The sequence below is a fragment of the Ranitomeya imitator genome, chromosome 9 (genome assembly GCF_032444005.1).
Source record: "Ranitomeya imitator isolate aRanImi1 chromosome 9, aRanImi1.pri, whole genome shotgun sequence".
Taxonomy (NCBI): domain Eukaryota; kingdom Metazoa; phylum Chordata; class Amphibia; order Anura; family Dendrobatidae; genus Ranitomeya; species Ranitomeya imitator.
The window spans coordinates 135,660,369-135,680,110 of record NC_091290.1 but is presented as its reverse complement, the minus strand read 5'-3'; the positions used below and the strand labels follow the sequence as shown (position 1 = coordinate 135,680,110).

The following is a 19,742-nucleotide window of genomic DNA, read 5'->3' as shown; positions in this document are numbered from 1 at the left end:
TCACCCTGCAAGGGAATTTTTTTTTTCACTAATTTTCTATGGTAAAATGAATGGCGTCCTTCAAAACTACAAGAAAAACAAGTATTAAAAAAAAAGGTATGACTCCTGAAAAGAGAGAGGGAAAATGAAAGTGGACAATAATTAGGCTTTATTTACATATAAATGGACAATCCCTTTAAATTACAGTAATGGTAGCAGTGGTCACTCTTAACCTGAACCATGAATGGACAATCCCTTTAAATTACAGTAATGGCTGCAGTGGTGACTGTTTAGCCTGAGCCCAGAGGAGGTAAGGTGCAGAAGCTGCCGAAACCAAACAGACCGGTCAGCAAAGAGTTACACTCTGCACACTCCTCTGCCCGCAGCCTCTCAAGACTATATCACATGGTAGTGACGTCACCAGGAAGTAAACACTTCTCACCTATCACCTCTCTGCTTATCCCAGGCTAAACCCCGCCCACCACAGTGGCACCTGACATTGACGTCATTAGGAAGCGCATTTATTTCTACTCCTTAGCCCCGCCTTTCGTCGTGACGTCTGCGGAGGGCGTGTTCTGGCGCAGTGCTGGGGATTGACAGCAGAGCCGGCGGCGCAGTGAGGCCTCTATACCCGGCGGGGATTGTGTGGGGTCTGCGGTGAGTACGGTGGCCGGTGTGTGCGGCTGCGCGTCCTGTGTCTCCCCTCACACACAATGCGGCCCCATAGCCCGTGTACGGAGGGCGGGTCGTCACTTCTGGAACTGCCTTTGTCTCCATCCCTCATCGCTTCCTATAGCTGTGCCTGCTGTCAGCGAGTGAGAGGCTGCAAATCCGAGAGCCTGACCCCCGTCCCGAGAGCCTGACCCCCGTCCCGAGAGCCTGACCCCCGTCCCGAGAGCCTGACCCCCGTCCCGAGAGCCTGACCCCCGTCCCGAGAGCCTGACCCCCGTCCCGAGAGCCTGACCCCCGTCCCGAGAGCCTGACCCCCGTCCCGAGAGCCTGACCCCCGTCCCGAGAGCCTGACCCCCGTCCCGAGAGCCTGACCCCCGTCCCGAGAGCCTGACCCCCGTCCCGAGAGCCTGACCCCCGTCCCGAGAGCCTGACCCCCGTCCCGAGAGCCTGACCCCCGTCCCGAGAGCCTGACCCCCGTCCCGAGAGCCTGACCCCCGTCCCGAGAGCCTGACCCCCGTCCCGAGAGCCTGACCCCCGTCCCGAGAGCCTGACCCCCGTCCCGAGAGCCTGACCCCCGTCCCGAGAGCCTGACCCCCGTCCCGAGAGCCTGACCCCCGTCCCGAGAGCCTGACCCCCCTCCCGAGAGCCTGACCCCCGTCCCGAGAGCCTGACCCCCGTCCCGAGAGCCTGACCCCCGTCCCGAGAGCCTGACCCCCGTCCCGAGAGCCTGACCCCCGTCCCGAGAGCCTGACCCCCGTCCCGAGAGCCTGACCCCCGTCCCGAGAGCCTGACCCCCGTCCCGAGAGCCTGACCCCCGTCCCGAGAGCCTGACCCCCGTCCCGAGAGCCTGACCCCCGTCCCGAGAGCCTGACCCCCGTCCCGAGAGCCTGACCCCCGTCCCGAGAGCCTGACCCCCGTCCCGAGAGCCTGACCCCCGTCCCGAGAGCCTGACCCCCGTCCCGAGAGCCTGACCCCCGTCCCGAGAGCCTGACCCCCGTCCCGAGAGCCTGACCCCCGTCCCGAGAGCCTGACCCCCGTCCCCTGGCCCCGTCCCGGGAGCCCGTTCCCTGGCCCCGTCCCGGGAGCCCGGCCCCTGGCCCCGTCCCGGGAGCCCGGCCCCTGGCCCCGTCCCGGGAGCCCGGCCCCTGGCCCCGTCCCGGGAGCCCGGCCCCTGGCCCCGTCCCGGGAGCCCGGCCCCTGGCCCCGTCCCGGGAGCCCGGCCCCTGGCCCCGTCCCGGGAGCCCGGCCCCTGGCCCCGTCCCGGGAGCCCGGCCCCTGGCCCCGTCCCGGGAGCCCGGCCCCTGGCCCCGTCCCGGGAGCCCGGCCCCTGGCCCCGTCCCGGGAGCCCGGCCCCTGGCCCCGTCCCGGGAGCCCGGCCCCTGGCCCCGTCCCGGGAGCCCGGCCCCTGGCCCCGTCCCGGGAGCCCGGCCCCTGGCCCCGTCCCGGGAGCCCGGCCCCTGGCCCCGTCCCGGGAGCCCGGCCCCTGGCCCCGTCCCGGGAGCCCGGCCCCTGGCCCCGTCCCGGGAGCCCGGCCCCTGGCCCCGTCCCGGGAGCCCGGCCCCTGGCCCCGTCCCGGGAGCCCGGCCCCTGGCCCCGTCCCGGGAGCCCGGCCCCTGGCCCCGTCCCGGGAGCCCGGCCCCTGGCCCCGTCCCGGGAGCCCGGCCCCTGGCCCCGTCCCGGGAGCCCGGCCCCTGGCCCCGTCCCGGGAGCCCGGCCCCTGGCCCCGTCCCGGGAGCCCGGCCCCTGGCCCCGTCCCGGGAGCCCGGCCCCTGGCCCCGTCCCGGGAGCCCGGCCCCTGGCCCCGTCCCGGGAGCCCGGCCCCTGGCCCCGTCCCGGGAGCCCGGCCCCTGGCCCCGTCCCGGGAGCCCGGCCCCTGGCCCCGTCCCGGGAGCCCGGCCCCTGGCCCCGTCCCGGGAGCCCGGCCCCTGGCCCCGTCCCGGGAGCCCGGCCCCTGGCCCCGTCCCGGGAGCCCGGCCCCTGGCCCCGTCCCGGGAGCCCGGCCCCTGACCCCGTCCCGGGAGCCCGGCCCCTGACCCCGTCCCGGGAGCCCGGCCCCTGACCCCGTCCCGGGAGCCCGGCCCCTGACCCCGTCCCGGGAGCCCGGCCCCTGACCCCGTCCCGGGAGCCCGGCCCCTGACCCCGTCCCGGGAGCCCGGCCCCTGACCCCGTCCCGGGAGCCCGGCCCCTGACCCCGTCCCGGGAGCCCGGCCCCTGACCCCGTCCCGGGAGCCCGGCCCCTGACCCCGTCCCGGGAGCCCGGCCCCTGACCCCGTCCCGGGAGCCCGGCCCCTGACCCCGTCCCGGGAGCCCGGCCCCTGACCCCGTCCCGGGAGCCCGGCCCCTGACCCCGTCCCGGGAGCCCGGCCCCTGACCCCGTCCCGGGAGCCCGGCCCCTGACCCCGTCCCGGGAGCCCGGCCCCTGACCCCGTCCCGGGAGCCCGGCCCCTGACCCCGTCCCGGGAGCCCGGCCCCTGACCCCGTCCCGGGAGCCCGGCCCCTGACCCCGTCCCGGGAGCCCGGCCCCTGACCCCGTCCCGGGAGCCCGGCCCCTGACCCCGTCCCGGGAGCCCGGCCCCTGACCCCGTCCCGGGAGCCCGGCCCCTGACCCCGTCCCGGGAGCCCGGCCCCTGACCCCGTCCCGGGAGCCCGGCCCCTGACCCCGTCCCGGGAGCCCGGCCCCTGACCCCGTCCCGGGAGCCCGGCCCCTGACCCCGTCCCGGGAGCCCGGCCCCTGACCCCGTCCCGGGAGCCCGGCCCCTGACCCCGTCCCGGGAGCCCGGCCCCTGACCCCGTCCCGGGAGCCCGGCCCCTGACCCCGTCCCGGGAGCCCGGCCCCTGACCCCGTCCCGGGAGCCCGGCCCCTGACCCCGTCCCGGGAGCCCGGCCCCTGACCCCGTCCCGGGAGCCCGGCCCCTGACCCCGTCCCGGGAGCCCGGCCCCTGACCCCGTCCCGGGAGCCCGGCCCCTGACCCCGTCCCGGGAGCCCGGCCCCTGACCCCGTCCCGGGAGCCCGGCCCCTGACCCCGTCCCGGGAGCCCGGCCCCTGACCCCGTCCCGGGAGCCCGGCCCCTGACCCCGTCCCGGGAGCCCGGCCCCTGACCCCGTCCCGGGAGCCCGGCCCCTGACCCCGTCCCGGGAGCCCGGCCCCTGACCCCGTCCCGGGAGCCCGGCCCCTGACCCCGTCCCGGGAGCCCGGCCCCTGACCCCGTCCCGGGAGCCCGGCCCCTGACCCCGTCCCGGGAGCCCGGCCCCTGACCCCGTCCCGGGAGCCCGGCCCCTGACCCCGTCCCGGGAGCCCGGCCCCTGACCCCGTCCCGGGAGCCCGGCCCCTGACCCCGTCCCGGGAGCCCGGCCCCTGACCCCGTCCCGGGAGCCCGGCCCCTGACCCCGTCCCGGGAGCCCGGCCCCTGACCCCGTCCCGGGAGCCCGGCCCCTGACCCCGTCCCGGGAGCCCGGCCCCTGACCCCGTCCCGGGAGCCCGGCCCCTGACCCCGTCCCGGGAGCCCGGCCCCTGACCCCGTCCCGGGAGCCCGGCCCCTGACCCCGTCCCGGGAGCCCGGCCCCTGACCCCGTCCCGGGAGCCCGGCCCCTGACCCCGTCCCGGGAGCCCGGCCCCTGACCCCGTCCCGGGAGCCCGGCCCCTGACCCCGTCCCGGGAGCCCGGCCCCTGACCCCGTCCCGGGAGCCCGGCCCCTGACCCCGTCCCGGGAGCCCGGCCCCTGACCCCGTCCCGGGAGCCCGGCCCCTGACCCCGTCCCGGGAGCCCGGCCCCTGACCCCGTCCCGGGAGCCCGGCCCCTGACCCCGTCCCGGGAGCCCGGCCCCTGACCCCGTCCCGGGAGCCCGGCCCCTGACCCCGTCCCGGGAGCCCGGCCCCTGACCCCGTCCCGGGAGCCCGGCCCCTGACCCCGTCCCGGGAGCCCGGCCCCTGACCCCGTCCCGGGAGCCCGGCCCCTGACCCCGTCCCGGGAGCCCGGCCCCTGACCCCGTCCCGGGAGCCCGGCCCCTGACCCCGTCCCGGGAGCCCGGCCCCTGACCCCGTCCCGGGAGCCCGGCCCCTGACCCCGTCCCGGGAGCCCGGCCCCTGACCCCGTCCCGGGAGCCCGGCCCCTGACCCCGTCCCGGGAGCCCGGCCCCTGACCCCGTCCCGGGAGCCCGGCCCCTGACCCCGTCCCGGGAGCCCGGCCCCTGACCCCGTCCCGGGAGCCCGGCCCCTGACCCCGTCCCGGGAGCCCGGCCCCTGACCCCGTCCCGGGAGCCCGGCCCCTGACCCCGTCCCGGGAGCCCGGCCCCTGACCCCGTCCCGGGAGCCCGGCCCCTGACCCCGTCCCGGGAGCCCGGCCCCTGACCCCGTCCCGGGAGCCCGGCCCCTGACCCCGTCCCGGGAGCCCGGCCCCTGACCCCGTCCCGGGAGCCCGGCCCCTGACCCCGTCCCGGGAGCCCGGCCCCTGACCCCGTCCCGGGAGCCCGGCCCCTGACCCCGTCCCGGGAGCCCGGCCCCTGACCCCGTCCCGGGAGCCCGGCCCCTGACCCCGTCCCGGGAGCCCGGCCCCTGACCCCGTCCCGGGAGCCCGGCCCCTGACCCCGTCCCGGGAGCCCGGCCCCTGACCCCGTCCCGGGAGCCCGGCCCCTGACCCCGTCCCGGGAGCCCGGCCCCTGACCCCGTCCCGGGAGCCCGGCCCCTGACCCCGTCCCGGGAGCCCGGCCCCTGACCCCGTCCCGGGAGCCCGGCCCCTGACCCCGTCCCGGGAGCCCGGCCCCTGACCCCGTCCCGGGAGCCCGGCCCCTGACCCCGTCCCGGGAGCCCGGCCCCTGACCCCGTCCCGGGAGCCCGGCCCCTGACCCCGTCCCGGGAGCCCGGCCCCTGACCCCGTCCCGGGAGCCCGGCCCCTGACCCCGTCCCGGGAGCCCGGCCCCTGACCCCGTCCCGGGAGCCCGGCCCCTGACCCCGTCCCGGGAGCCCGGCCCCTGACCCCGTCCCGAGACCATGTCCCGGGAGCCTGACCCCGTCCCGGGAGCCCGGCCCCTGACCCCGGCCATCCTCTGCCCATAGGCTGTCCACAGGACCCCATTAACCCCTTCCTGCTGCCATGTCTCCCGCCCCCTTTCATAGCTGTTGGTTCGTTGTACTGTTAAATCTTCTGAAATCTAAATAATAAAAACCAACCCCACCCTTTATTTATTTTTTTAAAGTTTTCCTTTTACAACGTTCAGTGTAACAATTCTACAGAGCAGGACAATTACGGCGATAACAAAATTAAGAAGTTCTTTACTTTCTTTTCTTTTTGGGGTAGTTTTTCTTATTTTCTGTGTTTTGTGATTGATGGCTTGTGTTACATTATTACTTCCCAGCCACCTGCTTGGCTTGATAGGGAAACAAAGGAGTGCGGGTAGGTCCAGGACGACCCCTCTAAGGGAGCAGCAGGAGTCACCCAGGGACATTAACATTCGTCCCTAGAATATAAAAAGTATAGATATTTATAAAGGGGTGTCCACTACTGGACAAACCCCTTCTAAATTACCTAAGTATCACCCATAAATTAATGTCATTGCATGCTGGGAGTTGTAGTTTTGCATTATGCTCGGGTGGCACTGTCATTGCCTCCTGGGGGTAGTAGTTTTGCAACAGCTGTACCCTGTGCTACGGTGCTGCCCTCCATCTGAGGTCATGGGCTGCATTACTTCACCACCCTCAGGTCGGGTCACATGTCCGTATCTGCCATGAGGAATGTGCTGTATACAAGGTGCAGATTACCAACAGTGTTGTCTGTTCCGTAACCATGGAGACGCATAGGTCTGCATAGGAACTGTAGACAAAAAAAAAGGTAGAATTCTATTTAAGGCTTTTTGTAGAAAAAGCTGCCTTAAATTTTTGGTAATAAAAGTAGAAAAGTTGTAATCCATAGACCTGTAGATGTCAGACAGGGGGGTAAGAACGCTGCTTTAGTTTTCGTGTGTTTTCCCAGCGTGTGGCAGTGACATCAGGCACGTGTAATAGTAGAGAGCGGGCGGAGCAGGAAGTTATAAACGATGTGTTGTAGTTGTACTCCCCAGACACGATGATTCATCCTCCATGGGACTTGTACCTGTCACCTGAGGAAGGGGTGATGGCTATTCAGCTACAGTGGCATGTAAAAGTTTGGGCGCCCCTGGTCAGAATTACTGTTATTGTGAACAGTTGAAGATGAAACTATCTCTTAAAGGTCTGAAGTTAAAGATTACACATTTCCTTTGTATTTTAGGCAAAACAAAAAAAAATCTATATGAAAATTAACATGAACAAAATGGAAAATGGGCTGATGCTAAAGTTTGGGCACCCTTAGAGAATTGTGTGCTCAGATAACTTTGACCAAGGTTTCAGACCTTAATTAGGCTGTTAGGTTATGGCTTGTTCACTATCATCATTAGGAAAGGCCGCATGATGCAAATTTTCCAGCTTTGTGAAAACACAACCTCATCTAACCTTGTGCCCAAAAAACAGCAGCCATGGGTTCTACTAAGCAGCAGCCTAGCACTCTGAAAATGGAAATGGTGGACGCTCACAAAGCAGGAAAAGGCTATAAGATGATAGCAAAGTGTTTTCAAGTTGTCCTTTCCTTAGTTCAAAATGTAATTAAGAAATGGCCGTTACCAGGAACAGTGGAGGTCAAGATAATGTCTGGAAAACCAAGCAAAATTTCAGTGATGGCTGCCTGTAGGATTGCTAGAGAGGCAAATCAGAACCTCCGATTGACTGCAAAAGACCTTAAGAAAGATTTAGCAGACTCTGGAGTTGGTACATTATTCTACTGTTCAGAGACACCTGCACATATATGGCCTTTATGGAAGAGTCATCAGAAGAAAACCTCTCCAGCATCCTTACCATAAAATTCAGTGTCAGAAGTATTCAAAATAACATCTAAACAAGCCTTGTGCATTTTGGGAACAAGTCCTGTGGCCACAATGATCAAAGGTATGTGTTGAGAAAAAGGGCCCAGAATTTCATGAAAATAACACATTACCAACCATTTAAGCATGGGGGTGGATCAATCATGCTTTGGGGTTGTGTTGCAGCCAATGGCACGGGGAACATTTCACGGGTAGAGGGAAGAATGGATTCAATGAAATTTCAACAAATTCTTGATGCAAACATAACACCATCTGTAAGAAAGCTGTGAGAAGAGGATGGCTTCTACAGATGGATAATGATCACAAACAAATGTCACAATGCGCAATAGACGACCTCAAAAGGCGCAAGGTGAAGGTTTTACAATGGCACTCACAGTCCCCTGATCTGAACATCATTGAAAATCTGTGGCTAGACCTGAAAATAGCAGAGGATGGAAAACGACCAGGAATCTCACAGAACTGTAGGAATTATCCAGAAAGAATGGATGAAAATCCCTCAAACAAGAATTGAAAGACTCTTGTCTGGCTACAAAAAAGGGTTTACAATCTGTGATATTTTTAAAAGAGGGTATTACTAGGTACTAACCATGCAGGGTGCCCAAATTTTTGCATTGACCCATTTTCCTTTTTGAAACTTTTAAAATGTAAAAGATTAATATTTTATTTTTTTGCTTAAAATATAAAGGATATTTGTCATCTTTAACTTTAGACTTTTTAAGAGATCATTTTATCTTGCTTAACTGTTAACATTAACGGTAATTTTGACCAGGGGTGTCCAAACTTTTTCATACCACTGTAGAAAGCTGTTGTACCCTCCACTGCTGGGAGCGGCACATGTAGCGAGATGCCCCTTGTCCAGAATGTGCAAGTTATATGGAAGTGCATTGAGGGCGGGGATAAGTCGGTCACGCCCCTAGTGCACTTGCATCCTGTTTTGCCTGTGACTTCTACACTAGATTTCTTGTGATTTTGCCAAAGAAAAAGGGAAATCACTGAACACTATATTACGGAACCATAGTCTGTGCCTTTTACCAATAGTTTCCCCCTTTTTTCAGTATGTGAATGAATATCTCTTTAATTGCAGGAGTGAAGCACAATGTTGGGCTCCGGGTTCAAGGCTGAGCGGCTTCGAGTGAATTTGAGGCTTGTCATAAACCGACTAAAACTCCTGGAGAAAAAGAAAAGTGAGTAACTCGCAGCAATTAAAGAGGTTTTGCACTGCCAATGGGGGTGGTGACTTTGCACTGCCAATGGGTTTGGTGGTTTTGCTCTGCCAAGGGGGTGGTGGTTTTGCACTGCCAAGGTGGGATGCACAGAACTAGATACAAGACGGAATCTAAGTTTATCTTCTTCGTTTTCTCCTTGCAGCCGAGTTGGCGCAAAAGGCCCGGAAGGAGATTGCGGACTATTTATCATCCGGGAAGGATGAGCGAGCGAGGATCCGGGTGGAGCACATTATCCGAGAAGATTACCTGGTGGAAGCCATGGAGATTCTAGAGCTGTACTGTGATCTGCTCCTGGCCAGATTCGGGTTAATTCAATCCATGAAGTAAGAGATTAAAGGGATTTTTCCAACTGATAATCCTATCGTGCACCAAAATCCGATCTGTGGAGATCCGACTCTGGGCCCCCCCCCACAGATCCGCTGTTACCAGCTTCAACGGTGGATTCAGCTCTATTCACTGTTTGCAGCTGATTGTGGTGGGCGGTGGGCATCGGACCCTCACCCATCTCATATTGATGATCTTTGCTAAGTATACGTCAGCAATATCATAAGAAAGCCCCCTTAAAAGTAGTTTGGTGAGTGTCCTATTCCTAGAACCCCAGGAGGACTTGCATGTCTGTAAATTCCTATTACCATCCGTACGTTCTTTACAGAGAGTGGAGGAGCACTCAAGTTATCAGGATCGCAGTGGTCCTAGTTGTCAGGCACTTCTTCCTAAACTCCAGTCCTGGTCCCCAACACGTCATGTTTGCAGGGTTTCCTTAGTATTGCAATGATTTAATCACTTACCCTATTAGGTTGCATTCACACCTGCAGTCATTTGAGCCAAACTCTAGAGTAAAGTGACATTTTTAGACGTCTTTCCTCTTGGGTCACATTCACACGTACACATTTTGAACCATTGCAGATCCTCATCAAAATCCCTGATAAAAATCTGCCTATTGCATGTGATTTTATTTTTGTCAAAGATTTTGATGCAGAAGTGCCACACATGCATTCTTGCTGCCGATGCGCACAAATTGGACACGTTGCAGATGTAAAATCCGCACCACCGGTCAATATTCACGTGGATGAGATTCTGCACTGTGGCTTTTTTCTCTGCGTATCTGTCACGTGTGAACATACTCTTATGTCTTCTTCTGCCTGCATCCACTCCAGTCTTAGGTTTAAAAAAAAAAAAAAAAACCCGCTCCATGGTGGTAGCACTGTATATATGGAGCTCGTTAAGGTTTTCCATCCTCTAGTTATCAGTGTACATATTTGTATTCTTCCAGGGAGCTGGATCCGGGTTTGGGTGAAGCCGTCTCCACGTTAATTTGGGCGGCTCCACGTCTACAGACTGAAGTGTCTGAACTGAAAATAGTGAGTTATTGGTGTCATACACGTGTGCAAAATTAGTTTACGCACTATGATGCTGTGCTGGACTAACGCGCTCCGCTATTTCTTCCCGCAGGTCGCAGATCAACTGTGCGCCAAGTATAGTAAAGAATATGGCAAGCTGTGCAGGACAAACCAGATCGGAACGGTCAATGATCGGGTAAGTGCTGGTGTCACTGGGTGACCTTGCATTTGAGAAGATATTATCTAGTCGTGACTTCTTCTTCCTTCTTGTAGCTGATGCACAAGCTGAGTGTGGAGGCTCCTCCAAAAATTCTGGTCGAGAGGTACCTCATCGAGATAGCCAAGAACTACAATGTACCATATGAACCGGATTCTGTGGTCATGGTAGGTGAAGAGCAATCATTTCACTAACAGTAGCCTTGTCCGCTAGTGACCCTACACCTCTTCCAATTTCCACTTACCCCCTGCATTTTAAGGCCGAGGTTCCCACTGGCATCGAGGCAGATCTTATAGATGTGGAATTTTCAGACGACATGAAGAAAGGAGGAGGCGGCGGTGGTGGCGGAGGTGGTGGAGGATTTGGTATACCATTGCCGACTGTGCCAGCTATGCAGATGCCGACTCCTACTATTCCATTCAGTTACCCCGCACCTGGTGGACCGGTATGTGAGCTATACCTGATGAGATGGGTGCGCTTACTGTGAAAATCAATATCAGAATGACTGTATAAATTATAAATTAAAACCTCATTTAATTACTTTTATACAACTAGTTTCAAAGTAAGTACACCAGCCTCATCAACACTGAGATCTATTAAGTAATTTATGCAGTTTGCATTGTAATGACACTTTTCTTTTTTCTATTCACAGCACGAGACATTCAATGGACCGCCTATGGGAATCTATCAACCTTTTGGTAATCTAAATCCTCCAGCAATGGGCATGGGGCCCCCACCAATCCCATGTATGCCTCCAACGTATGAGTCTGTAAGTAGCTGAAGGTGCACATAATGCTACACCGTAGGGACGGCGGTGGCGCTTGCGTCTGATGTTTTCAGTCTGAGCTCATAAGACAGCAATGTGTACACGGCTTGAAGAATCGCTGCACGTCAGACTTACTCCTTACTACATTTTGGGACGGAAGCACTGTATGGTGAAGCAGTAATCCTAATGAGCTCAGCGTTGGAAGAGTTGTGTGTTTTTTTTTATTTTTTCTAATTGGTGGAGTATACTTCACCTGGACCCGCAGTAATCTTAACATTCACCACGTCTTGGTGACATGTCAGAAGTTTTTGTGTAAATTGCAGTAATTCTTTGAAGGTGAGAGATGTTAAATGACATAAAAATGGTTCAGTGGCGAAATCAGACTCCTGCGTTCCTCCTCCTACTTCCCCGACATCGGCGCCCCTTCTCCTGATTAGCTGATCTGGTGCGACGTTGTCTGTGCGACCTCTCACCAGGCCAAGCTTCCTTCTGATGGACACCCGCTAGACCGGGTCCTTCCAATCTATTTACACCAACTCTATAACTCCTTGTCTCCAACAGATTGGTGATGGCGGGCCACAGGCAAACGCACCTTCTCAAGATGGTGAGTGTACATAAGGACGAGCGTGATTAATGGTCAGAAGTAATGCTTTATTATATATATTTGGGGTACAGATGAGGAACAGTGGTGAACCACAATCCTTTATTTCTTCAGGTCCAGGTAACTCCGCACCTGTCGCCAAACCCCGAACAAAAGTATCGGATAACTTTGTCCTCCCAGAATTGCCCTCCGTTCCAGACACACTCCCCGCTGCTTCTGCCGGAGCTGCAACTTCCAATTCCGAAGATATTGATTTTGATGACCTGTCGCGCAGATTCGAGGAGCTGAAGAAGAAAACTTAAAAAAAAAAAAAATTTCATTATCTTGATCGGCTATAAAACCTTCTTCATCCGTTTCTAGGCCTCTCCTCTAACTGAGGGGTGAATACGGTTCCCTCCCAATTCAGGTGTGAAGTGTTGATTTCCCCCTACACTGAATATTCGGGGGCTGTTGCAGTCAGGGGCCACTGGCCTGGGGCGAGTCTAAGCCGAGGACTTATTTCTCCAGTGCAGCCATATTTTCTATGTTATGCAGGAATGTCATAAAGCGAGACCCAAAGGACTGATCTCTGCTAATATATTAATGAGCTGCTTCCCTTCCTGATTTTCTAACCTTTGTACATAACATTTTCAGGCTTGTAGGAGCGTGCATTTCTTACAAATAAAGCTGTGGCCTTCCAGGGTTTTTTGTGCAGTGATTATAAAGCAGAAATAAGGAATATACCAGCAGCTGAAATATGTGTATATGCTGCCAATAAATAGGATTCTGGAATTGGACTAGGTTGATCACGACTGCTTCTCTTTCCCCGCTGACGACTGTTCTGCCTTCTTGGATACACCGATAAGTCCCGACAGCTTTAACATGAGCATGTCCACAATTTCTTTTTCTTCATAAGGCTATAAAGTGGAAAAGGGGGAGATGAGGTTGTGGATACGTCACAGGCGAGTATACAGGTTAATTGTGTGTTTGTTCAATAATAAAGCTGATCCGTCATCTGGTTTCATTATACCAACTGGAGTAAGTTCTATAATAGATTTTAGACCAGATGAGGCTGGTGTGATTACTTTGAAAGTCACTGTCTCGATGACTGTTTAATAGAGATACGCAATTTGACTGGTGCTGGCGATACCTCACTAATGTTTCTGGCATCCTCGCTTCTTGTTCCTATTTATCATGGTGTGTATTTAGTTCCATGGGTGCCCTGGACACTGGGTGCAGAAGCGAAGACCCGCTGCCATGGTGGACTGGTCTGGACGCAGGACAAAGGGAGCTAGAACTAAATTGCTCATCTCCTCTATATCATCATTCTTCATAGTTTGCCTTGCCTAATATTGCTTGCGTGAGCATGTCCATTACTGGATGTCACAAGTGTCCTTATGTGCATTTTCTAAGTAAGTACACCAGCCTTCATCAGGTTGAAGAAATATTTAATCATGTATGCACCTTGGTATTGTTATGGCTGATGACCTATTTGCTGCAAGTGGCGGTTCTTTTTTGTTTTTTCACTGTTTTGTTCTTACCGTTGGGTTCTTGCGCTCACTGGAGAAGACGTTCAACAAAGCGGACAAGAAGATGTTGACGATTATGAATGCAAGAAAAATGACGCAGGTAAAGATGAGCAGGGAGCCCAGGACGGGGTCTAGATTAATTACCTGCACAAGGAAAGATGTCATAAGGGTGTGATGGGGTATTGGCGAGAAATTATGACGCTGATCGAAAACAGAATGCAGTATGGGGTTATTCAAGAATCTGGAACAGTCCTTAATGATTTGGAAGAGTAAACTATTGTGGTACGGATGTGAGTCTTACCTCATCGTAATTAAAAATGCCAATTAAAAGGCTGATAATGGTCACAGCTGAGTCCGTCACCGTTCTGTAATTGGAAATGGTCCAGCCGAAAAGCAAGTTGCACTGAAAAATAATAAAATAAATATATTTATATATAAAATGAGAACATAAAGCTCCACCGAGGTGCACAATACTCACCGAAATAGAGTACGCCACCAGGAGGATGAGGATGGTGAGAAGGAAGCCGCTGATTTCGTTCCACGCCTTCTGCAGCGTCGTCGTGATCAGGTGCAGATTCGGGTTCAGGTTGAGGAGGCGCCAGAGCTTGATGGTTAATAGTGACACCAGAAAGGCGATGGTGTAGCTTTGGGCGCTGTCTATGGTGGCCGTGTCGTAGAAGCTGACAAATCTACAAGGAAAGGGGTGAGACGCCACTGAGCCAGGATAGCTGCTAAAGAACAGTGATCATGTCAAATGATTTAAAGGGACAGTCTGGAGGATCCAGGCTCAGGCTACTTTCACATGGCCGGAGCCTATGACTTGGGGCAAGAGACCTTTAATTGGACCATGGATGTGTGAGACTTCTCTGGAAGTGGTTTAGTCCATAAACGTCCGCAACGGATAATATTCCCCAGTTCGGATGATCCAACAAGAGTAGCATTTATCACCTCTCCATTGGATCGTGCTTCCATCTGGAATACCCCTTTAATAAAGCGCTAACCTATTCCGTAATGTTGTACATAAATTATAGTGACAATAGCATAAAAACAAAATCTAAAAGTGTATTCTCACCGAGTACGATCTGCATGGTAACGGTCTACATCCCGCTGGCGCAGATATATACGCTTGATGTACAGCGCTGTGTTGGCGGAGCAGATTGCAATGATGCACAAATCCAGCAAGTTCCTTAACTGGCAAAAATAGGAGCATTTTTGCTGCTTCAAACGGACCAACTTTAAAGATCAAAAGGAATCGATGAGCCCATTTGTATATAGGATGCAGAAGAGCGCGCAGCACTGAGGTGTTTTCATGCAGCCACCACTAGGGGGAGACTTTTCACTTCAATGGCTTTTGTATGAATTCCAGTGCTCTTAGCTCCCCCTAGTGGTGGCTGCAGGCAGCTAGAGTTTGATTATTCTGTTCCTATGAAGGTGGCTGGGGTTTGGTCTCTGATGATTTCTGTGTACACCTCTGGGGCGTAGGTTTACTTACCTATCTTTGACTATAGAAAGTTCACTAAATTATCCTCACCTGGACTACAATGATGTACAAGAAGATCACAATGGACAGCATCTCGCTCACAAACTTAACGGTTGAGTTTCCTTCTGTTTGGTGATACAGTCGCATAATTTGCAATTCGCTTGACGGATATAAACTTCCTACAAAGAGCAGGAACAATATGAATAATTAATAAACACACTGAACCGCAAAAAGTTCTCGACAGGCTCTGGTTCCATGGCGAACGACCTACTGCAACACAGAGTCACCAATGTGTTGGATTTTCCGTCGCCGGAATGAGAATGGATGCCCAAGACCCTGTTGCCATGTTAGTAGTCCATGGCCAACAGACTGCCGACCTCCTCGGCGCCTGCTCTGCTTAGTGAGAACCCAGGACAACACCGTGGAGATGCCGGAGGAGGTTCGTAAGGCTTCTACCCCACGGCCATGGACTACCAGGTCATCATCTCTATTAACCCTGTAATTTGTTGAGTTGCTTCAGATTCTTAGTGTGACGAAGTATTTAAGGAAGCTTCTAATCCGATAAGCGGCACAGTTTTCTAAATCACTGACCTAAAGAGGAAAATTATTTTGCAAGAATATTTTAAGAAAAGAAATGATCAATGCACACAGCACCTGTAGTAGTGTTTCTCATACATAAATATTTGCACAGTGACACAAGTTTTGGTATTTTAGCCATTTACCAAAACATCAAGATACAATTCTATAATCTATGTGAGCTTAAAGTGCAGACTCGCAGCTTTAATTTAAGGGTTGGGTCAGGGTTTAGGAATTTTGGCTCTTTAATATGGAGCTGCCTTTAGTTAAAGGGACAAAAAGTAATTGGACAATTATCTCAAAAGCTCTTTATTGGGCTCCATGGGATTTTATAATAATAATAATAATAATCTTTATTTTTATATAGCGCTAACATATTCCGCAGCGCTTTACATTTTTTGCACACATTATCATCACTGTCCCCGATGGGGCTCACAATCTAAATTCCCTATCAGTATGTCTTTGGAATGTGGGAGGAAACCGGAGTGCCTGGAGGAAACCCACGCAAACACGGAGAGAACATACAAACTCTTTGCAGATGTTGTCCTTGGTGGGGTTCGAACCCAGGACTCCAGTGCTGCAATGCTAACCACTGCGCCACCGTGCCGCCCAATTTTGCTAAATTAATTGAGCAGGTAAAAGGTCTGGAGCCGATTCCATGTGTGGCCTTTGCATTTGGAAGTTGTTGCTGTGAACCCACAACATGCGGACAAAGAAGCTCTCAATGGAAGAGAAACAGACCATGATTAGGCTGATAGAGAAGAAGTAGTCCATCAAAGGGATAGCAGAAATATTAGGAGTGGCAAAATTAACAGTTTAGTGCACTCAGCAAAAAAAAAAAAAAAAAAAAAAGCTTGGGAGCTCAAAAAGACCTAGAAGTCTACGGAAGACAACAGTGGTGGATGATCACAGAATCATTTCCATGGTGAGGAAAAACACCCTCACAGCATCCACCCAAGTGAAAAACATTCTCCAGGAAGTGGATGATTCATTATGTAAGTCTACCATAAAGAGAAGACTTCATGAGAGCAGATGCAGAGGGTTCACAACAAGGTGCAAACCATTAATCAGCCTTAAAAATAGGTCGTATTAAACTTTGCCAAGAAACGTCTAAAGAAGCCGCCTAGTTCTGGAAAAGCAAAAGTAAGATCAACCTGCTCCAGAATGATGGGAAGAAGAAAGTACGGAGAAGGCTTGGGGTGGCTCCTGACCCTCAGCCCAGCACTTCATCTGTAAAATACGGCGGAGGCAGTGTGATGGCTTGGGCATGCATGGCTGCCAATGGCTCCGGGTCACTAGTGTTTATTGATGTGACAGTAGAAGCCAGATGAATTCTACAGTGTACAGGGCGATACTTTCTGCTCAGGTTTAACAAAATGCATCAAGGTTCTTCACAGCACAGATGGACAATGACCCAAAACATCCTGTGAAGGCTAAAATGTGGAATATTCTGCAATGGCCGAGTCTTCCCCAGATCTCAGCCCCATCGAGCCACATTTTGCATGCTGAAGACAAAAACTTAAGACAGACCTACAAACAATTAACAATGGCAGTATAGGCGGCAAAGCATCACAAAGGAGGAAACCAGTGATGGTGAAGTCCATGGCTTCCAGACTTCAGGACGTCGTCTGCAAATTATTAAAAATGAACATTTTATTTATGGTAAAGTTAATTTGCCCAAATACTTTTGAGCCCTTGAAATGAGTAGAAAAATTATTGCAATTTCTAAACGTTTTACAGGACTTTTTTTGTTCAACCCCTTTAATTTAACCTGAAAGTCTCCACTTCAATCACATCTGTTGTTTTATTTTGACTGTAGAATAGTGTCCTGCAGAGCTGAAAAAGCTAAGATGCGGTCACTGTCCGAATATTTCTGTACCTAGCTGTATACGCACAAGTCCTACCGATCACAGTGGTCTCCAGGATGAAGGTGACGAGACAGAAGAGATTTATATTGGCGTTGTACACGTTGAACTCCACAAAGATGGCTATGGTGTAGCTGTCCAGCCATTTGCTTGTTTCCATGTCTGTGATCACACTGCAGAAGAGAAATAAGAAAGTTACCCGTTAAGCCCTGTGCAGACCTGTACGTCCAGTAGCGGTGGCCTTCATGTTATACCTCTCTGCAGAGCTGCTATTTAGGCCCAGTTCTGCCACATATCCCCCTCCAGGGTAATATTCAAGCTGTGTCCAGACTGGATGTCCTCCCAGATCGGCCACCGTGTGGTACATCCACTTGTCCGTCGAAGCATTGCTGCTGCCACTTAATGGGCTCCACATTGGCCCGTAGCTTCCCGTGTCCTCTAGGTTGTACAGCTTCTGATTGCCTGCGCTGTTATACAGTCTCCGCAGCTGCCTGATGCGGGGGCTGCCCAGGAGGAAGCAATTTCCATCAGTAATGAACCCTGAGAAGGTCATAAGAAAATAATAGGTTTATAAACTTCCATCCTTCTATTGCAGCATTTTTGGAGTTGATCAGCAATATGGCCACCAACACCGCCACCATGTATGGTCTGGTAAATATCACTTACCTGGGTTTTCGGTGTACAGGTTTGGTAGCAACGTTTCTCGTGACCAGCTGTAAAAATCTGGTATGAACTGAATGTTATTCACAGTGGAGAAGCTGTTGGTTATGGCCGTGTACAGGTTGTACTCGTCGGGACTTTTGTCTGCATATACCATGAGCATGGTGGTGACCAGAAATATCATGTGCACTAGCAAAAGAAAAAAGAAACTGGCATTTAGTAAACCTAAAAATGGAAAACAATACTATAACTGTCATAAAAAATACCTTATGGCATGCAAGTGTCTTAAATCATTTTCTTTGGCTAATTTTTGGGGCCTAGAAATAAACAAATATATATATACTAGCTATTGAACCCATTCTACGCCCGGGTGGCGAGCATTTATATTGGTATATGGTCTCCATCCTGGTATGTGCTGCTCCATCCTGCGTCCCCATCCTGTCATGTGCTGCTCCCATCCTGCCCCCCATCCTGTCATGTGCTGCACCCATCCTGCGCCCCCATCCTGTCATGTGCTGCACCCATCCTGTGCCCCCATCCTGTCATGTGCTGCTCCCTTCCTGCGCCTCCATCCTGTCATGTGCTGCTCCCATCCTGCGCCTCCATTCCGACATGTGCTGCTCCCATCCTGCGCCTCCATTCTGACATGTGCTGCTCCCATCCTGCGCCTCCATTCTGTCATGTGCTGCTCCCATCCTGCGCCACCATTCTTTAATTTGCTGCTCCCATCCATATGCCCCATACGCTGCTCCATAAAGGTTTATGGCCCCCATAAGATGCTCCATAGTATATGCCCCCGTACACTGCTCCATTATGGTTTATGGCCCCATAAGATGCTCCATATTATATGCCCCCGTACACTGCTCCATTATGGTTTATGGCCCCATAAGATGCTCCATTGTATATGCCCCCGTACACTGCTCCATTATGGTTTATGGCCCCCATAAGATGCTCCATTGTATATGCCCCCGTACACTGCTCCATTATGGTTTATGGCCCCATAAGATGCTCCATTGTATATGCCCCCATACACTGCTCCATTATGGTTTATGGCCCCCATAAGATGCTCCATGGTATATGCCCCCGTACACTGCTCCATTATGGTTTATGGCCCCATAAGATGCACCAATGTGTATGCCCCCGTACACTGCTCCATTATGGTTTATGGCCCCATAAGATGCTCCATAGTGTATGCCCCCATACACTGCTCCATTATGGTTTATGGCCCCATAAGATGCTCCATAGTGTATGCCCCCATACACTGCTCCATTATGGTTGATGGCCCCCATAAGACGCTCCAGTTTGTATGCCCCCGTACACTGCTCCATTATGGTTTTTGGGCCCCATAAGATGCTCCATTGTATATGCCCCCGTACACTGCTCCATTATAGTTTATGGCCCCCATAAGATGCTCCATGGTATATGCCCCCGTACACTGCTCCATTATGATTTATGGCCCATAAGATGCTCCATTGTATATGCCCCCGTACACTGCTCCATTATGGTTTATGGCCCCATAAGATGCTCCAGTGTGTATTCCCCCGTACACTGCTCCATTATGGTTTATGGCCCCCATAAGATGCTCCAGTGTGTATGCCCCCGTACACTGCTCCATTATGGTTGATGGCCCCATAAGATGCTCCATTGTATATGCCCCCGTACACTGCTCCATTATGGTTTATGGCCCCATAAGATGCTCCATTGTATATGCCCCCGTACACTGCTCCATTATGGTTTATGGCCCCATAAGATGCTCCAGTGTGTATGCTCCCGTACACTGCTCCATTATGGTTTATGGCCCATAAGACGCTCCATGGTATATGCCCCCGTACACTGCTCCATTATGGTTTATGGCCCATAAGATGCTCCATTGTATATGCCCCCGTACACTGCTCCATTATGGTTTATGGCCCATAAGATGCTCCATTGTCTATGCTCCCGTACACTGCTCCATTATGGTTTATG

General features: G+C 54.2%; 2 protein-coding genes across 2 annotated transcripts; one reads left to right on the top strand and one right to left on the bottom strand.

Annotated features, from left to right (window-relative positions):
• The first annotated feature begins 504 nt into the window (after window positions 1-504).
• Window positions 505-12,370, top strand: IST1 (IST1 factor associated with ESCRT-III). The gene is made up of 10 exons (XM_069739117.1): window positions 505-636; window positions 8,623-8,722; window positions 8,907-9,087; window positions 10,038-10,125; window positions 10,217-10,300; window positions 10,378-10,488; window positions 10,581-10,766; window positions 10,974-11,090; window positions 11,649-11,691; window positions 11,803-12,370. Exons 2-10 carry the CDS (start codon window positions 8,635-8,637, stop codon window positions 11,988-11,990), a joined length of 1,086 nt encoding a protein of 361 aa, XP_069595218.1. The 5' UTR covers window positions 505-636; window positions 8,623-8,634; the 3' UTR covers window positions 11,991-12,370.
• Window positions 12,371-12,444: 74 nt separating this feature from the next.
• On the bottom strand, window positions 12,445-14,823 carry LOC138648640 (polycystin-1-like protein 2). Its single transcript, XM_069738426.1, has 6 exons — window positions 14,728-14,823; window positions 14,269-14,429; window positions 13,675-13,885; window positions 13,498-13,599; window positions 13,209-13,340; window positions 12,445-12,584 (listed from the first exon to the last, which is right to left on the bottom strand). The coding sequence occupies exons 1-6, from the start codon at window positions 14,821-14,823 to the stop codon at window positions 12,474-12,476; spliced, it is 813 nt and encodes a 270-aa protein (XP_069594527.1). The 3' UTR covers window positions 12,445-12,473.
• Window positions 14,824-19,742: the final 4,919 nt, after the last annotated feature.